Raw genomic sequence first — 19,876 nt, 5'->3', positions numbered from 1 at the left:
CTATGCCTGGCTGCAAATCCAGTTCATAGTCAGCTCAAAACCACTATCAGTACCGACCTTCAGATGGCAGGAAGCACAACTGAGGGTTTGACAGAGGTTTCCAATAGGAAAAATCCCATCTGTGCTCCTCCCAGAGGGATGAAACACACAAAGCAGAGCAGGTGCCCCCCTGCTCCCCAGCTAACAGAGGAGCAAAGGGCAGCTCTCTACCACCCCTTGGGAAGAAGGGGAACGGAGGGGACCCAGCCCAGAGCCTTGTCTACAGAATATGTTTTTAAGCACGAGCCATAATAGCAAACTCTGCCTCTGGAAACTCACTTCAAAATGGCAACAGCATTCTTTTGCCAGTACCATTCACAATTTCCCCAAATACATCAAGCTATCCTACCAGCAAGTCTTTTTGCCCTTGCACATCTAACTGTCTATGCAAAGGTGATTTTGGTTGGCATGTTTGCTTTTTCTTCCTAGGGGTCCTGTATTGGCTAGTGGTGCAATTCTTTTGCACTTCAAACCACACCACCAGACAGACAGACCGAAACACACAAATCAAACATGAAAAGTGTTCAAGCAACCTAGAAAACTTTCTTCTACAAAATAACCTGCCACTTAGCAAGACCCTGCTTTGAAAAATTAAAGTTGAGATGTTTGTTACTCCAGCTGCTAACCAGCTCTTACACATCCCACATGCAGTGACAGCTCATCCCATCCTGCTTGAAGGCTGAAAATGAGCTCTGACCCCACCACCCTAGTTTCCTTATAAATGCCACTCGACGGTAATACGGAAAACATGCTCCAGACTCCCTTTCTTTCTGAATACCTTCTCTAGCTCTACTGAGCCATCAATACCTTGTTCTACACAATTATGCAGAGCTATCCAAAACATAACAGCCAGCTATTCCTTGAAGCAAATGTTTTAAGACTCAAAGCTTCCTTAGAGAAAGCAAACCATGTCATACAGATCAGAGCTAACGGCAATAACCAGCTAGGTTCAAAAAGCTGATTTTTTTTAAAATGGAGTTTGCACAGAAGTGAGAGTGGGGAAAAAAGTAATTAGAGAAGCTCCTCTCTTCAAAAATCATGGACTTCCACAGCGTCACCACAGTACAGAACAAAACAGAACTGTACCTTGGATCCTACACTCCTTTATGACCCTTAGTCCCACAGATGTTACAGCTCAATGCAAGTCTGACTCATGCCGAATTTGAGATGTCATCCCAACGCCATCTCCAAACTGAAGACAGAGCTCAGAACTTGACAAAAAAAAAAAAAAAAGCAGCAAGAATGAATACCCAAAATAACATCCTGATAGTGAAGAGTCCAGGGAAGAGTTAAACCTATTCCATAAGCACTAAGAGAACAATGCCCAGAAGAAGATTATGCCCAGAAGAAAGCACTGCAGGCCTTTTTTCTACGTGTAGAAAATTATAATGATAAATAATCACACCACATACTCTTTACCCGATTGTTTCCTTAAAACTCTCCACTAAACAATGCAGTCAGAGAATAACATCTCATGACCCATGCCTATTCCAGCCAAGTGCCTTTAACGGCTAGAATCGCAAAAGGGAAATCTGCTCAGCTCCCCAGGCTGTCTCAGCCCATCTCTTCAACATCAGCACTGCAATCTGCTGTTGACTCCTCTGAACAGGAACACTGCCCAATCTACTGTCAGCATTAAACTGCTACTAAAACAGGTAACACGAGCAAGAAGCAGCTGCAATATTTTACCAGGAAGAAAAGATGACCAAGGACAAGTAAAGCTATAGGATGTATAGTAGCAAAGCCAGAGAAATAATTTAAAAGCCTTCAGGTCCTAGACCCTTGTCCATACCACTTTCTCTTTCAAAACCGTCTTCTCCATCCTCTAGAAGCTATGAAATAAAAGAGCATGAAGAACAGGAAGCAAAAGAGGAAAGAATGGAATAAAGGAGAGGGCTGTTTACAGCACCATTTTTGCTCACTTTTATAGTTTCCTCCTTTCCTCCCACTTCAAACACACTTTCATCAACATGCTGCACATCAACATAACTGCAACAAGATTGTTTCTGGGAAACAGCCTTTTTTACAACGCACATAGCACTCAGTATCCAAGCACCATCGCACCTAAAAGCATCAAAACAAATACTAATGCTCATAGGCAAAAGAGAAATACAGCACTGAATTGCAAAACAGGCAGGAAACTCATTAAGATTCCCTTAAGGGCAGTAAGGGAGAACTACCAATTCCCATTCATAGAAATATCACCCCTAGATGTAGCACAGAGGTCAAGAAGAAACAACAGTACTGCAGAAATACCCATAAAAGGGATACCAGAACAGAGTTTTAATTGTTTCAAAGTACGCCTGACTGTTAATCTATTCCCCATTCATCCATTACCAGAGAGGTATTTTGGCAGGTTTTGCTAACACTGCTCTTAGAAGAATAGGAGACGAGTGCTCCCACTCTGCAATGGTTGTATGTATCCAAACCTTGATCAGCCAGAAGACTGCAGCAGACCAAGAAGAAAGATCAGAAGAGCTGCCAAGAAAAACAGTAAAGACTGGTATAAGGGTACAGGTCAGAACAAAAGACTATTAAGAGTTCTGTTGCAAAGTAAACTTGCCTTGCTTTCAACTTTACTATTTTGGATTCTGGTCTGTATGGTCTATTTCTGCTCTGGAGGTCAGTGCAACGAAAAGCTTAGAAGGTACAATAACAGCAACACAGAGGAGGGATTTTTTGCTTGGATTTTTGTTTGTTTGGATTTTTCTTTATAAAAACACAGGGTGGAAGCTAAGAGGGAAGGGTTAAAGGTCTGAAAATGAGAAAAAGAGGATCTGTGTGACAGGAAGGGAGCATGTGAGAGGGCGTGTGACAGGCTGTGTAGCAGAATGTGTGTGTAGATCTCATTCCCTCCGAGGCTCTTGGCCAAATGTGGAGCTGAACTTTCTGCAGACTTTGTCCTGCCAAGTCATGTTCCCTTCTCACACTGCCTGACATCACCACAAATACTCAGCTGGAAAAGAGTCCAGAGCCAGATAGAGTCCACTGCTCAAACAGCAGCCAGTGAAATGGCTGCACTCAGGGCACACCCACCAGACGGGAAACCAGAGCCACCGACTCTGCTCTCAGGTTTTCTCCAAGTGCCCAGCAATCCTCACTCTCATCCATCCATAAAAAGCCCTAACAAGGCACAAAAATATCAGAGGTGGTAACAGACAAATGCTTTTCCATTTTCCAAATGGCATAGCCCAGAAGAGATTGAAAGTCTGCACAAAGGTTTGGATAGAAAAAAAGCAAAAGAACGTAGCTATCAGATTGTCAGGGTCTGTCATAACCAACATGCTGCAAAGAAATTCCCACCCCATTCCCAAAACCAGCACAACCTTGCCACGAGAAGAATGAATCCATCGCACATGAGCCATGGACAAACCAGGAGACAGTGGTTCGGCAAAGACTTATGCTCTAGGAGGGTCTGCATGAAAAAAGCAAACCAACATTATACTGTCAGAGAGTATCATCTGCCTCCTCAAAATAACTGTGAGCCCAAGATCAGTGCTGGAAAATATGAGCATGTGAACGGGCAATTGGGCTAAGCCAACAGGTAGCTGGGTTTCTTATTTTGATCATTGTATCAAGGAATAAGGGTGGGGATGGCCTGCTGATTCTAGGACACTGCTAAAGGCACCACCCAGAGCAAGTATCAGGGAGTAGCAACTGGAGATGACACTGAAACAAGAGAGGACAAAGTCTGCAGTCTCTTCAGCCTTCCCCCCCAGCCTGCTGCTTAAAAGCAGCTCGACAGAAAATGCCCTCAAAGTATAGGTGATAGAAAATTCATTTTTTTTCTTCAGACAAAGGTTTCCACTTACTCCACTCCTGTTCTATTTTCAGGTAAACAAACAGCAACTTGGGAGCTTTCTGGAGATGAAGAAAAATTTTTTCTTCAGTTCCATACAGCCCAGAAAGTCAAGTCCCTTTGTCGCAGATATGGCTAGATAACAGAAACTACATTATACAAGCTATGCTTATCATTATTTTACACTTTAAAACACTCCTCACAACAGAAAGTCCCTCTTCCTTTGCTAAGACATGGAGTCTGACATCTTCCTTAAAAAGCCTAGCAGTGCAACTTTGCCTGTGCACACGCTATATGGACCTCAAATCACACCATAGGCTTTCCTGCCTGGACCTGCAGATGCCCAAGAATCTATCTCCCTCAGCAGCTGTAAACATTGAAGCCATCTTTTGAACTACTTCCAGGCCCTTTCACAGAAACCGGAATATTATTCCTCTCCTACAGACAACAGCCAAGGGTGGAAAAGCAGTCAATTATTAGACCAAAATCTCAAAACTGGTATTTGAAGGCAAGGCGACAGCTTCTTGTCCTGCTCTCAGAACGTGCAGCTGGGTGACCTGCCTCGGCAGCAGTGCTCACACAAGCTAAAGCACATTGGCAAGGAGGACTGGACACAGGATTCTCTGTGTGAGCAAGCACCATCACAAGTGTCCAAGGCCATTCCAGTGCAGCCTCATGTGCCCACAAACATTTGCATGTGGGTTCCTGCTGGTAGATGCTCAAGAAGCCACTGCGCACATCCGACAGCCTAACTGTGTAAAATCCTCCGTGAAAATTCACTGGCACAGCATGTGAAGTCCTCTGGGGGCTGGCACATTTCTGCATGTATGTCCCTGGCAACCGAGATAACACTACAGAGCCGTTGCAGAAGCCTGCCTCTTTGCCCTCATTTCATAAGGGCCCTAGATAGACTATTTGAATTCCAAACATTTTCCTCTAAATGGATTTTACACATATTTTTCAAGATTACATTCATTCAATCTATTTTTTAAGTTAAAAACAAATTATAAAGCCTGAAACAGACATTTAGACAAACACAAACCCTATCCAAGCAGCACATGGGCGGTGGAGAACATTTAAAGAGCACAATATCTAAACTCTAGAGTCTGTAGAATCAGAATCCACTGAAGTACCAAATAAATCTTTCTAAGAAGGGCAGAAAGATTTGTTTCTTCAATTAACTTATTAAATTAGTTCAGCTCACTCAAAGTTGTGGGAGGTAATCCAGTCTCTGAATAAAAACAAGCTGAGGGAAGATAAGTTATGCTCATCCTAAGATCTGGAAGGACACAATGACCAAAAACAACCTGTTCATTTTGGTAAGCATAGATAACACTGCCCCGTTAAAACAAGTCAGTTTTAATAGCACACACTCCAGAAAGCATATTTTCTCCTGTGTATCCAGTGCATGATTAGAGTCCAATTATTAAAAAAACACATATTTGATTTGACCTTTTTATTCAAATGCAGTTTTGTACAAGTCATGAGGAATGAAATTTTTCAGGTAGTAAATACAAATGAACATTTTCTAATGTAACCATTTACTGTGATGTAAGAGCATAAATATGTGTACACAGATACACTGTATCATCCTGTTTAGCAAGCAGTAACAATGGCTTAGCCTAACCCATTAAGGGAAACCTTCCTTTTAAGAAAGTATCAAATGCAAAACAAAGCTTCAATGAATTATTTAAATCACCAACTTTAAATCATTATTTAAATCAGCAAGTGGGAAGCCTCAATTTAAACCATTTAACCTTGTTTGTTTCATAGCTGCAGTAGGACCAGCAGGCAAGACTGCCCCTGTCCCTGGAGGGAGAGAGAATACAACTTCCTTGACCAGTTCATTTCAAGAGATTTTACAAATATATTTGCCAATGTTTTTTTTAAAACCTTAAAATAAACTACGTGCCAGGAGACACCTACTCTCTTGCCAATCATCTGCTTCAGCAATCAGACTGATACTCACCTAACATCTTTTATTTACATCCTGATAGGTTTCTGTGCACACACAATACAACCTGACTCTACAGCATGGCTTTTAAATTGCTTCCACCTTGCCATCCCACGAGATAGTTCTCCTACATAATCCGACAGACACTAGCTTTGGTCTGTTCAAAGCAAGAATCAAATTTGTCTCTTTCTCTAACCTTGTTCTCTTCATTTCTTCATCAACTTCCCACTAAACAAACATTTATCTTTTCCCCTCCCTTAAACATATTGCACACTCTATAGCGCTCTGCTGTCCTCTGTGTGCTATCCTAATTAGCTTTTGCCCTCCCTAAATAAGATACAGCTTGACAGTGTATACTTCAAAGCAATTTATGAAATGATATGGAAATTGAGTATATTAACATTTTCTTTTTGACACTCAAAGCAATTAGTTCTGCTTTACAGGAAATCTGGTTTTGAGATCTCCAGATCTAAAAGTGCAAGTTATACTGGGCTCCAGGGGTATCTCCTTTTTAGTGAGGACACAAGAAAGAAATTTGTCTATGCTCCAAAAACGGAAAAAAAGGTACTTTATCCTGAGCAGGAAGTCACAGAACAAGAACCACACAGGAGTGTTAGAGTAACCCATCGTGTCACTTCTAAAAGAAAAGTTTTTAACATCTGCCAGAACACGGGTGGCCTCAACTAATTTAACAATATTAAACACACACCTCAAATTCAAACCAACTACAATGCAGTTCCTAGCTGTAGTGACTGCAATGAAAATGTTAAGTCAAACACTGTATTTGTATATTAGCTGAAGTATGATCTAATGACCAATTTTAACCTGTTTGCAGCCTAAATGTGGCCCTGTACTTGTCAGCATGAAGCATGCCCCTGAATCCCCTTCTAAGATGAAAGTCCTTCCCACTGAGGCAGTTTCCACAGCCAACAGAATGCGATTCCCCCTTCCTACATTATTAGGCTGTGAGGAAAAAACAGTAACATATCCTATTGCAGACCAGCAGAACAATTGCCCCCGATGAAACAAAATATCTGTATGACAGGTTTCACCTCAGGTCTGAAATAGCAATTTTTCTCCAAGATCGTCAGGTCTGTGAATCTTATCACTTGGGAGGAGGGAGGGTGACACACAACCTAATAAGTTTTCCTATTCAACATGCAGAGACCTACACATCTGTGACAATAAGACTTCCACAGCATCTGGTGTCAGAGCAGAAAGCAGGATTGTCCTTCAACACATTCAAAATAAAGCACATTACATTCTATACTCTTCCTTGGACAGATCTGGGAACACATCTTCTGAAAAACAGTGACAGTTAAAGATCACAAATTCAAATCCTAAAATTTTGAACACTGTCACTCTCAACAGCTATACAATCACAGACCAGATCTAATTAAAAGAGACATGACTCCTGAGGCCCCAGACCATCACTACTAAACATTTAACAGCAGCAAAAGAATCGTCCTTTCTTTTACCACAGAAAGAGTGCTATTAGCATGAGCACTAATTCAAGACCAAGCATCTTTCCTGGGGGGGGAAAAAAAAAAAAAGAAACCCAAAATAGTTACAGCAAAACAACATGATTTTTGGGAACATGACTCTTCAGGTCAGGTGTAAGATCAGGATAAGGCAACAAACTCACCCTCTGTATTTGTACGGCTGCACGTCTGTTCTGCTGCACACCCTCTGCCTGCTTTCTTGCTGCACAGACAGCTGGTAAAGGAAACATGCTGACAAGGCACAGAAAGCTGCGGCAGCAGTAACTGGAAACAACCAATGACGGCAACCCAAGGCACACAGCCAGGACACATTCATTCTATGATAAAGTCTCCTGGTTCCTTATTTTTTTCGATTAAGCAATTTACATATATAGTCCCACTACAGTACTTGTCTTTGCATCCCTTCACAATACAAGTTACTAGAGGTTTCCTCCAGCAGCAACAGAACTCCTAAGCAGCTCTGCAACAACTCACATTCTGTCCTACCTCTGAGGCTAGGTTGGGTTTATTCCCCTCACCATTTTTTTTTTTTTTTGGAGGTGTGGGAGGAGGATATTGTTCATTATTTTCACCCTTGCTTTTCTCCTGCAAAAGCTGGCCTTCCCATATGAAGATGGATGCACAGGCATATCCACATATGAGAAAGAATTATCACTGAACTCCATTCTAGATTCCAAAAGGGGGTTGCAACAGGAAGGCACACAGTCAGTCTGTCCTCACAAAACCCTGCGGTGGCCATAGCCTTCTGGCATATGAGCCACAGGTGTAACAGCAGAGAAGTGCAGAAAGGCCAAACTCCATCTGGTCCTGGCACAACATACCACGTCCAATGGCCTTTTTCCACAATCCAAAGGAAAGAAAGGCTGAGCTCAGCAACACTTGGCTGAAATTTTCAAACCATATTTGCTTCCCTAACTGAAAGATAAGACTTTTTTTCTGTTTCTACCTCAGCAGGGGAGTTATATCACGATTAACACTCACTCTACTCCACAAACCAAGCCCACCACTCACTAAAGGAAGGAAAAAAACAGCTTTTCCTTTTTTTTCTGTCTGTCCTCAGGTACAGCCTTCTACCTGACACCTAGGGAACAGGAGAAACTCCACACACCTTGGAACAAGCAGCAGATCTAAGAGGACTCTTCCCTACAGACAAACATAACCTGCAGTCATAGCCAGAAACTGGCTGTCACACAGTGATCCAAGTGGTTAGTCAGAAAAATGACTCAGTGTTGGAGACTCCCTCAAAAAAGCCTTGTAATGAAGGGCCCAGCTGTGCCTTTAGGAAAAAGAAGAAGGGGAGCAGGAAATTTCACGAATATTTTTCTTTCACCAGTGAGACAAAGTTTGCTTTTGGCCCATAACGAAATACCTGTTGTGACAGATCTGTGGACCTTATCACAACGAGCAGCAGAGAAACAGCACAATTAAGAGTCATCGCCAATGTAAGCAAAGTTACCTTTTAACAGCCCCACGCAAACTGACGGTTGCACAGACAACTTCGTGTCTCAGAAAGCTCACAATCTGGGTTGACAGAACTCAACAGGTGAATGAGATAGAGAAACGCAGAGCTAAGTGGAGGAGAAAAGTGAAGAGGAAAGCTAAGGAAAGCTAAGAAGTTACCACAAAGCAAGTAAACACCTCCACGCTACACCTGGCAATATCTGAGACGGGAAGCGGAGAGCCGGGCTCCCTGGATGGACACCAACAGCCACGACCACTCACATTCCCTCCCTAGGCGCGTGCTTTAACTTTCCGGGTCCCTCCACACGCTGCTGCCACTCGTTCTCCGGCCGCTTTACCGCAGGGGGCCCCGCCACTGGCGCCACTGCGCTGCCCTGCGACGCCAACAGGCGCGGCCGCCGGCACCAAGGAGACACCCCCCTTTCCCTTCCTTCCTCCCACCGCCGCTCGGGGACACCGCCAGCCCCGGGGCAGCACGGCGGGACAGGCCGCCCCCCCATCCCAGCACCTTCCAGCGCGGGTTCCGGGGTGTCTGCGGCGGCCCGGGCCGCGTCCTGCGCCGGCAGTCACGGAGGCGGCGGCTCCCGCCCCGCCGCCCGCAGCCGAGGGGGAGCGGCGACCGGCGCGATCGCTCCCGGCGCGCGGCCGCCCCCGTGGCGCAGGTGCGCGGCCAGGGCCCGGGTCACGCGCAGGCGCCGCCTGGCCCCGCCCCCTGCCCGGATCCCCGCCGGGCACTGCCACCGCCTTCTCCCTCCGCGCCGGCGGCTCACAGCCAGGTTTACCTCACGCACCCAACGCCGTTCCCCTGGGGTTCGCGTGGAACCAGGACCGATCGAACCCATGGGGGGGAGGGGTGGAGAGAGGAACAGCATCCCGTGAGGCCCTTGGGGTCGCCCACCCGGGCCGCGCACGCGCACTGCGACGGGCGGCAGCGGGGCCCGTGAGAGGCGCTTCCGGTGCGCGCAGCAAACTGCGTCCGTGCTAACCAGCGGCGGGGTTGGCTTCCACTCCCTTCACCTCGAGAAGCACTTCCGGTGCGCGCTGGGCAACCGCGTCCGTGTGGTGCCGCGGCGCGGGGCGCTGGGTTCCGCGCGGCGCGGGGGCAGCGCCATGGCGGCGGTGTGGTGCGGCTGGGGAGGCGCCTTCCTGCTCTTGCTGTCGCTGTGCCCGCAGCCGCCTCCCGCCTGGGCCCGCAGCCTCCGCTTCGTGACGATGGTGAGGGTAGGGGATGGGGGTGGCGGTGTGCGGGCCCGTGTGGGGCCGGCGTGACGTGGTGCCGTTGCAGGTGTACCGGCACGGGGACCGGTCGCCCATCAAGGCCTTCCCGCGGGATCCCTTCCAGGAGCGCGCGTGGCCCCAGGGCTTCGGGCAGCTCACGCAGGTGCGTGCGGGGCGGGGGGGGCCGGGCCGGAGCCGGGAGTGACCGGCCGTGTCCTTGCAGGTGGGGATGCGGCAGCAGTGGGAGCTGGGCCAGGCCCTGCGGCGGCGCTACCGCGGCTTCCTGAGCGAAGAGTACCGGCGGCAGGAGGTCAGTGCAGGGCGGGGGGGATGGGGAGGGAAAAGAGCAACAAAGCTAGTTAAGGGGCTGGAGGACAAGTCTTACGAGTTCCGGCTGAGGGAACTGGGTTTGTTTAGTCTGGGAAAGAGGAGGCTGAGGGGAGACTTTCTTGCTCTCTACAACTACCTGGAAGGAGGTTGCAGAGAGGTGGGTGTTGGCCTCTTCCCCCAAGTGACAGGTGATGGGAGAAGCGGGAATGGCCTCAAGCTGCACCGGGGAGGTTCAGACTGGATATCAGGAAGAAATTTTTCATGGAAGGGGCCACTAGTCTTGGGGATGGAGAGGGGTGAAGGCGAGGGGAGAAGGCGAGAGCACAGAGAGGGGATGGAGAGGGAGGAGGTGAGAGCACGGAGGGGGGACAGAGAGGGGAGAAGGCAGGAGGGGGGCGGTGAGGGCAGGGATGGGGAGTTGAGGGCACAGAGCGGAAGTGGGAAAAGGTGAGGAGACAGAGAGGGAAAAGAGCAATGAAACTGAGGAGGGGGCTGGAGAAGAAGTCTTACAAGGAGTAGCTGAGGGAACTGGGGTTGTTTAGCATTGAGAAGAGGAGGCCGAGGGGAGACCTTCTTAATCTCTACAACTACCTGAAAGGAGATTGTAGAGAGGAGGGTGTTGGTCTCTTTTCCCAAGTGACAGGTGATAGGACAAGGGGAATGGCCTCAAGCTGCGCCAGGGGAGGTTCAGACTGGATATTAGGAAAAAGTTTTTCACAGAAAGGGTCATTGGGCACTGGCAGAGGCTGCCCAAGGAGGTGGTTGATTCCCCATCCCTGGAGGTATTTAAAAGACAGGTAGACGAGGTACTCAAGGGCATGGTTTAGTGGCAAATAGGAATGGTTGGACTTGATTATTGAAGAGGTCTTTTGCAACCTGGTGATTCTATGATTCTAAGGTGAGGGCATGGCAGGGGTCGGAAAAGGCAAGGGCACGGAGTGGGAGGGGAAAGCAAGGGCATGGATAGGAAGAGCTGGGTGGTGCCTAGTACTCCTTTGGTACTCGGCATTTTGAGGGTCTCAGGGGCAGCCCCACTGGAGCCTCGAGTGGTGGATGCAAAGCAGAAGTGACACAGACATTTGCTTCCACCTGTGAAGTATTGGTGGCTTTCAGTTCCCCAAAGCAATTAATTTTCCTCTAGGCTGTTGCCACACTGGGTAATAGTTTTTGAGACACTGGTAGGTTTCTTTTTATAGAAGTTACAGAGCCCTTATGGAACCATGTGCGAAGCACAGGGAAAAACTTGGAAGATCGAAAAGAGTAAGGAAATAGAAGCTATCTTCCCTCCCCCCCCACAAAAAAAAAAAAAACAACCCTGCTGGTTGATCAAAGAGGTGTGAGTCAACTGGAACATGAGCAAGTGTCACAATGAGAGGCATGCTGTCACGTGGTTCGGATGGACAGCAGGCAGTCAAGACCCCCTTATTCCCACTGCTGCCTCTGCATCAGTTCAGTTGTTTCATCTGAGCTCACTTTGGGTGATTGACCAGATAAGGCAAACAAGAGAATCCCCGTACAATTGTCTCTCTTTCCCTCCTTTCTGAGGTCCCCAGTAAATACCCAGCCTGCCATAGTTCACATAACATCCCTTCTTGACCTTTGCTTCATCAACAAAAATTCCAACATCAGCTCAGACATAGATCCTTTAACAATAGTTCCCTTCCAAACATACCTCAGTCTTCTAAAGCTGCTGCCAACTGAAACTGCTTTCCTTTTTGCTTGAGAAGGGAAAACAAACCAAGACATATGCAAACAAAAGCTGTTCTGATAACCAAGCCTGAACCCCTGCTCGAGTTAAGCAACCTTCCTCTTGTAAGAAGCGTTGCCTCTCAGTGACACCATATGACCGTCTGTCACCTGACTCAGCGACAAGCTGGAGCCCTGGTGAAAGGTGCTGAAGAAAGCATGTGTGCTCAGGGCTTAATTGTTTTTTTACAGCAGTTTTAGAATTAGATCCTTATCTTTTAAAATATTTCCTTTCTATAGAGCTTACAGAGGATGAAAGCAATCCTTTCTAATGAGTACACAGTCAGTTGTTTTCAAGCCACAGTTAAGAGGTAGAAGTGGGTAGAAATCATCAGGGAAATGACAACTATTTTTTTTTCTCTTATGGCTGGTAAGTTTTGAGATAAACTTCACTTGGGAAATGCTGTGCAAAGGGAGCATATGTATTTTTTCTGATGCTTCTCTCTCATTTAATATTTAAAAAAGAAATCTTGACATCTTTCTGGCTTTTTATTCTTGTTTTAGGTTCAATGTGCTGTTTCCTAGCACATTCTTTCATTATTTCATGCGCACACTCCTTATTTACTCGCTCTCTTCTCTCCAGTCTCCCCTTTAAGTGTTTTCAGTACACAGACACAAGAATACCAGATATGCCATTTTGACCTTCTGAACTTTTCTGTATTTTTCTTGTTTCTCTTCTTTTTCTGGCTCAAGTCTTTCTCTGAGCTCTGGAATGATAAGTTTGGGTCCATTACTCCCAAGAGCCACACAATGATCAAATAAAATCCCACAGCTCCACATTTTCTTTCTCTCCTCTCAGTCAGATTAGTCTTGTCTTCTTTTTTTGGATGGAAAAACTGAGGCTTGGAGAAGCTAGTTTTTTTTTCCTGAGCACAGCAGGTTATTCCTAGAACTGAGAACTGAATGTAGGAGTTTGCTCCAGACCTGCTCATTGAATATAGTGCATCTCCTCCCTCTGCCCATCATTATCTGCATCTCTGTCTTGCTCTTCTCTGACTTCATATTCAGACTCCTTTCTGTCTGTGACCTCTACACAGTGCATCTGGCTATCCCACTTACCCAGAACCGACTGCTCCAGTATTACACACCAAATTGTGTCCATCCTTATGATTTTGTCCAGGCTGACATCAGCAGGCTGGGTCACTTCAAATCCTGTTGTCCGTGAGCACATGTGGAGCACTTGGCAATGTTCCTCAGCAAGTGCATCGTCCTGCCTGAGTATCACCGCTTACAGAAGCATTACTAACGGTGCTCTGTCCCTGTCCTGGCAGATCTTCATCCGCAGCACAGACTATGACCGCACGTTGATGAGCGCGGAGGCCAATCTGGCAGGCCTGTATCCCCCAGACGGACATGAGATGTTCAACCCGAACATCTCCTGGCAGCCTATCCCCGTGCACACAGTGCCTGAGTCCGAGGAAAGGGTAAGTTAGTCTTAAGGGTATGTACTCACTACTCAAATACTGTGTTTTGCTGAGCCCTCCGAAAGCCTTTGCTTCAGTCTCAATTCAGATCGTCTTGAACTTCCCCTGGGACCTATGTTGTGGAGATTCTTCTGTTCTTGAAACAGGACAAGAATTCACAGTCTGTGTTCACTCATCATGTTAGCTGCAACTTTTTAGCAAACCACATGTGATCTGGAGCTTATTAGAAGACTGTACTTGAGGCTCTTTATAGATGCATCCTGCCAGTCAGGGTTTCTTTATAGTTGTGCATATAGACTGCAAATTGTGCACTGCAGTGCTCTCGGTGACCTGGCCACTCTTGCTGTCTCTGCCCAGCTACTGAAGTTTCCTTTGCCCTCCTGTCCGCGGTATGAACAGCTACAGAATGAAACGCAGCACTCAGCAGAATATATAAATAAGACCAAAGAGAATTGGGTAAGTGTTTGCATGAGTTAAGGTGGTCTTAGGCTTGTAGTTAAAGTACCATCACCTCTGTGTAATCAGAGCTCTGAGAAAAGGGTAGGAATACCTGTTCATGTAGTGCGGTATCAGACTAGAAAACTGAAGGCCTTTCTCTTTTCTCATGCCTTCAGCAATTCCTGCAGATGGTGGCAAATGAGACTGGGATCCGGGACATCTCTCTCAACTCTGTTTGGAGTGTGTATGACACACTGTTCTGTGAAGTAAGTTTGTCCATCTTCTAATAGCTGTGGGAATTTGGTTTTCAGGGCTCACTGGATTTGTTAGAAAATTATTTTGCAAAATCTTGCAAAACAACTCTTCGCCATCCGCACCCTATGGCTAGAAGTAATGTTCTAATTCCAGAATAATAGCAGTTCTTACTAGAGGCATGTGCCAAGAATTGCCTACTTTTGCACCCTGTAACCTTCCACTTTGTAGCTTAGATACATATCACGTCAGAGCCAGAAAAAGTCCCACCTGCATAATAAATACCTCTTTAGATCTCTGTAAACAAGTCTGAGTTAATTAAGGGAGAAATGAGATCTCTGGAAACTGAAGGAGTGTTAACTTTATGAGTTAATTTTGGAGCTTAAATTAGGACTATTCCTGGTTCTACCTCTCTGTTACTTTAGATCACTTTTCTTTCTGTGCTTCTGTTAACGCCATGTCTAAAAGAACATAATGCCCTTCTAGGTTGAGTGGGGTTCACCCACTCTATTTTTGACCTATTATAAAGTCCTCTGCCAGAGAAAGATTCTGGAGAGAGCTGTTAACTGTCTGGGATGGGGCACCAGACTCTATATTCATGTGGAGTGAAAGCACATCTCATGGAGGCTTAAACAAAATGAAAAATAGTGTTAGCTGTGTTGTGATAATGCTAAAGTAAAGGTCACATATCCAGGAGACTAGTAGTTGTTGCACACAAGTTCATTTGTGTATAACTATACAGTGTGAGTGTATTGTAGAGATCTTTGGTGTCAAACTAGATAATAGTAGGAGTAGCAGTAAACCCAAGCATTTTGACACAGTGACATGCTAATTCTGTGGAGGTGCAAGGCTACTTAGCTTGTGGTCAGTGGCATACAGCAGGATGTACTGCTTTCAGGATGTAAAAGATAAACTTGCATGAAATTGCACTTGATCTGTAAAGTAGCAGCTTGAATTGCTGCAAGCTGAGAATATCCCAGTCTAGAGCTGCATTGCACTATGCAAATTTGCCCTCTATCACAAACCCAATCTCCTGTCTTGTAACTGTCACAGCAAAGCAACTTCTGTTGGTAACAAAAATCCTTTGGTCAGAGAGGTCATAGACTCATAGGATGGTTTGTGTTGGAAATGGCCTGAAAGAATTTCAAGTCTTCCTCATTTTCAAGACTGCCTTAATGACCATGCACATTTGGCCCAGAAGGCCAGCTGACAACAATACTTCCCCAAGAACTTGGAGAGTAGCTCACTGTCCCAAGACGAAAACAGAATGTTTAGAGAAAGGGGAGATTTACTCTCATAACTATACGCTCAGCCTGATCAATCTTTTCAGCTGCTTTGGGCTTCCTCCTTTTTTCTCTTACTAACAGTGCACTGAAGAGAAGGATTGTTTTTCCTCACCTGAGCAGTAGATTCATTCTGCTCTCTGGGTGGAGAAAATAAAAAAGGCCAGTAACTAGCTGAATCTACCAGCTATTCGCTTTGTAAACTAATGAAAAACTAACTGAATAGCTAAGTAGCTGATGGGAATTTCTCTGAACCACTCATATAGAATGGGCCCTTAAGGATATTCAGCCTCATCTTCTTGCAATTTAATGGGATGTGACATAGAAAATTGCTCCGAGTAATGCCAGGAAACCACAACTGCTGTTTGTCTGCCAGTATAACTAATCCTTTCTTGTAGTGGGTTGGCTGCAAAGCAAATTCTCTTGGTTCCCAGTTCTGTGTATTCTGAGTTTGAGTTCTGGGCTTTGTTAGTGGTGCATCCCAGTATTATGTCTGCAGAGGACTTGCTAACCACCTCCCAATACCCTTCAGGGGCCCTTAGAGCCTCTGGGAAAATTGTGCTGCAGATACACCAAAAATCTTGAGTTTGTGCTGTCTTGCTTATCTTTTTTATTTTTTTTCTGTTTTTGACTGCATGCCATCTGCAGGGCAGAATCAGCCACCTGTAAACTAAATGCCCTAAGAGTATTGTATTGGTGTTAAGACGTAACCCTTCACTTCGGTGTTTCTTTCTCAGCAATGTAGCTCCTGGATTTTAATCTTTATGCTTCTCGTTATTAGTTTCTGAAACAACATTAAAACCCACATATATTCTTTGTATGCAAGCACAGCAGTGTGAGGACAGAAGCACAAACGGAAAAGGAGTGTATTTAAAATAACAGAGGAAATCAGTCACAGTATTGGCAGGACTCCAGACACCCTGATTCCCATTCTCTGATTAATCTGTGATCCATGCTACCTGCAGATGCGTATTCTGTTTTTCTAGCAAGTGCACAAAATGGATTTGCCTGTATGGGTGACACCAGATGTCATGACTCAGTTGAAGGAACTAAAAGACTTTGGTTTTGAATTCCTCTTTGGGATCCACAGTCGGGTAGAAAAAGCTCGTCTGCAAGGAGGTAAGTGCACTGGGGAGGGGGGCTTCATGCTGCTCTGTCTAGTTTTTGCCACTTGCCAGCTGTTCCTTTTCCTCAGGGGTCCTGCTGGATCACATAAGGAAAAACCTCACTAAAGCAGCAAGTATTTCTGCCCACCAGAACCTGAAAATACTTGCCTATTCAGCGGTAAGTCAGAGCTCGATGGCTAGCTTCTTTCCTTCTCCTCCTTCTCACAGGCGATTGGGGCTCGTTGATAGTTCTAACCCTTTTGAACTTCTCTGCAGCTCATGCAGTGATCAGGACATGCATCTTTGCCTCTGGCCAGGTGGCATGTGCAGTGTCTAGCATGGTTCCTCTGGGACCCCTGGGGAAAATTCCCAACCTGTGCTTTGTTCCTATTAGGTCAGGCTTGTGGGTGAGAGAGACTGGCAGTCTTTGGGAAGCCATTGCTCTATTTCTTTGGTAGATGGGTTGATGCTGCTCAGGTGGGATGTCTCAGCAATGTGGATACAAGAGTCCTCCCCCCTTTCCAGCAGCCTGCTGCCTGGGAAGTCAAGGGTCTCCCCCAAATTGCTCCCTAGAGATTAATTCTTGAAGAACAGTGCAGGACATAGATGGCTGTGTTTCACTTCCCTCCTCTGGAACCAGCAAAGATCACTGTTCTAGCAGTACAGTGGCAGTTACAAAGGTGATGTCCCCTCAGCACTGCCCTATCTGTTACTGGTATGGTATGAGCTGCCCTGCCACATCCATAAGAGTGACTGATTTGTTTTTCCTCCCTCTTTCTCAGCATGACACCACACTTGTGGCACTGCAGATGGCTCTAGATGTCTACAACAAGATTCAAGCACCATACGCCTCATGTCATTTATTTGAGCTCTACCAAGAGGATGATGGGTGAGGGTTGCAGTAAAGACATCTGCTGTGATTTTACCTCGAGGGTTAGATACATAGGCTAGGCTCCACCTTAGGGGAATGCAATCTTGCTCCTAGTGGCAGACTCTTAGGAGGACCACTACCACCAGAATAAAGGAAAGGGTGTGCACACTGAGTGTTTTGGGAAGGGATGACTTCAGCTGCCAAAAAAAAGCGCCCATCTAGCTGTGTTGTGTTTTCAGTAACTTCACTGTGGAGATGTTTTTCCGGAATGAGAGTGGGAAGGAACCTTTCCCACTGACAATCCCTGGCTGTCAGCATAAATGCCCACTGCAAAGATTCTTGGAACTCACAGATCCTGTTGTGCCTCAGGACTGGGAGCAAGAATGCCAGGTAGCAAGCAGCATGCACGACACAGGTGAGCGCAGGCTGGACCAGACAGGGGCAGAAGGGGAAAGTTTGGGTAATATCATGTTGACCACTTGTTTTCTGCCTTGCAGAACTGTTCGTGGGTCTGGCTGTGTGTGGATCCATTCTTCTTCTCCTTATAATTCTCCTCTTGACTGTACTGTTTCGCGTAAAATCTCAGCCTGCCGGCTACCGGCATGTTTCCGATGAGGGAGAAGAGCAGGCCTGACAGTTGCTTCAACTCCTTCCCAGACAGTAGGTGGGAGCAGTGTTGCGCCTAAGGATGATTTGGCACCTTCAGTTACTGAGCATTCTTCTGCTTTGACCATTGCTTCTCAGAATGAAGCTGGTACTTGATTTTTGGATGCTTTCTAAAGGTGATCTCCTAGAGAGAGAGGACTGAGCTACTCTAACAGAAATAACACCTTTTCTGAAACCAGTATACTGTGTCGTGCCCCCAGTCCTCCTACATCTTCCCTAGTCTGGGACTCCTAACATGGCCAGTTAGAGCTGGTCAAGTTTTCCTCCTTTCAAGTGACTGTAAATGTTACCACTCACCGTGACTGTGGCAGAGGGGCTTGGGCCTCCAGCAGCTTCCACAATCGGTGCAGTCAGGAGTTTAATCTCTCTTCAGGGTGAATCTGCTGTGAGTGCTTATCTCTCAAGCTGTTGGGCTGATGATGGTGGGAAGGCCGGGCTTGGAGCAGAGGGTGCAGCTCATCAACAACACACTGAGACTCATCAGCTGCCCATGCCGAGGGACCTGCTGCAGATGATGGCAAACACTGGGAAGTGTTTCTTGAGGTTGCTGCTGGCAACTCTTTTTTTTCCTCTCCTTACATTGTGGCTCAAGAGAGAACTGGCCTGGAATCAGGACAAGATTGAAGACCTGGCAGTAGTTCCTAGGATTCAGCTCAGAGCCGGTTACGTATGATCCAAAGTGGCTCTTAGGAGCTTCATCAGAGATGGAATTTGTGTGACCATAGCAAACCTACACCCAATTTCTTGTGCAGTGTTGGCTGGAGAAAGGGGAGTCCCCACACATAAGGAACTTGGGCCCTGTGTAAAGATTCAGCCTTTGAGTTTTAATTCCCCCCCTCTGAACTTCAAGTACCAGTTACAGGGAGTATCTGGTACTGCTGGCAGTCCAGGTTTCAGCTATGAGACCAAGGAATATGCTGTACTTGCAGAATGTTTTTATGCTGTAAAGAAACATAGCAGACCTAAGACTAGATTAAATGCCACATTCTGTAGTTTTTCTTCCTATAATTTTCCCTATTAGATGGACAGCAACAAAAAAAAAGACTCAGTAAGGATCAGAGTTTGCAGGTGACTCTGAATCCCTTTATTTGCCACGCTTTGGCATTTTGTCCAAAGTGTGATTCCTTCTCCAGACTGGCCTCTCTGTGCATGCTGCAGTGGCTGCAGGGAACTTGATGCCAAGTGCTCACCACCTGCCTTGTAGCTATTGGCAGAAAATGAAACTGCAGCAGGCACCAGAAGCACAGTCTCTTCACACGTTGATGCTGCACATTCACTTCCCACTTCTATTTCCCTTTCTGGTGCAGTTCCCTTCCTCTCTTGGCGGCAGAAGTCAGTTCCTAGGTTACAGACATCTCCTTTTCTTCCCCTGTGGAGTACTGTGGGGACTTTTCCCTGCACTGTAATTGGCATCTGCCAGCATGGGAACGCTGAATCAGCAGAAGCAGCTTGCTGTTCTCAGCATCTTCATCACCTTTTTGTCCTCTGAAGATACAGTCTAGGTCCCCTGCACAGCAAGAAAATCACAGAGGAAAAGCTACGACCTGTGAAAAATGGGCACAAGAAAGAGGTGATAGAAAGTGCATTTAGGAGGACCAGACCCATTATTTTTAAAGACAGCAAATTTTGCACACACAGAGGAAAGGTTTCTATGATGATTTAGAAATTTTAACTGTGAATGACTTTCTGTAATTGTTCCAATACATTTCCTTTTCATTATTAAAATCAAATTCACACTGAACTCTACTTCTCTTCTCTAAGAGTTCACAGGGTTAGCACCAGTGTGC

General features: G+C 46.0%; 2 protein-coding genes across 6 annotated transcripts in view; one reads left to right on the top strand and one right to left on the bottom strand.

Moving 5' to 3' along the window:
- Nucleotides 1–9,678, bottom strand: part of NR1H3 (nuclear receptor subfamily 1 group H member 3) — a 28,407-nt gene extending 18,729 nt beyond the window's left edge. Inside the window, exon 1 of one of the 5 annotated variants that reach the window (XM_054067833.1) lies at nt 9,547–9,678. The gene's annotated coding sequence lies outside the window, so the exon portion shown is untranslated. Of the gene's footprint in view, nt 1–7,437; nt 7,582–8,750; nt 8,863–9,263; nt 9,446–9,537 lie in introns of those variants that run through there. The other 4 variants (XM_054067830.1, XM_054067829.1, XM_054067834.1 and 1 more) reach the window with 4 other exon arrangements.
- A 59-nt stretch (nt 9,679–9,737) lies between these two features.
- Nucleotides 9,738–19,805, top strand: ACP2 (acid phosphatase 2, lysosomal). Its single transcript, XM_054067828.1, has 11 exons — nt 9,738–9,970; nt 10,041–10,136; nt 10,197–10,283; nt 13,321–13,473; nt 13,831–13,929; nt 14,088–14,177; nt 16,433–16,565; nt 16,642–16,730; nt 17,335–17,441; nt 17,663–17,838; nt 17,921–19,805. The coding sequence occupies exons 1-11, from the start codon at nt 9,866–9,868 to the stop codon at nt 18,055–18,057; spliced, it is 1,272 nt and encodes a 423-aa protein (XP_053923803.1). The 5' UTR covers nt 9,738–9,865; the 3' UTR covers nt 18,058–19,805.
- Nucleotides 19,806–19,876: the final 71 nt, after the last annotated feature.

Source organism: Cuculus canorus, chromosome 5 (assembly GCF_017976375.1).
Source record: "Cuculus canorus isolate bCucCan1 chromosome 5, bCucCan1.pri, whole genome shotgun sequence".
Classification (NCBI taxonomy): Eukaryota; Metazoa; Chordata; class Aves; order Cuculiformes; family Cuculidae; genus Cuculus; species Cuculus canorus.
The sequence above is the reverse complement of the archived record's forward strand: the minus strand, read 5'-3'. Positions and strand labels throughout refer to the sequence as shown.

Bases quoted from the DNA above. Each gene is read 5' to 3' on its own strand.
- ACP2 (XM_054067828.1), top strand. From the start codon at position 9,866: ATGGCGGCGGTGTGGTGCGGCTGGGGAGGCGCCTTCCTGCTCTTGCTG. The intron at 9,971-10,040 runs GTGAGGGTAGGG...GTGCCGTTGCAG, and splicing joins GCCTCCGCTTCGTGACGATG to GTGTACCGGCACGGGGACCG. The intron at 14,178-16,432 runs GTAAGTTTGTCC...CTGTTTTTCTAG, and splicing joins ATGACACACTGTTCTGTGAA to CAAGTGCACAAAATGGATTT.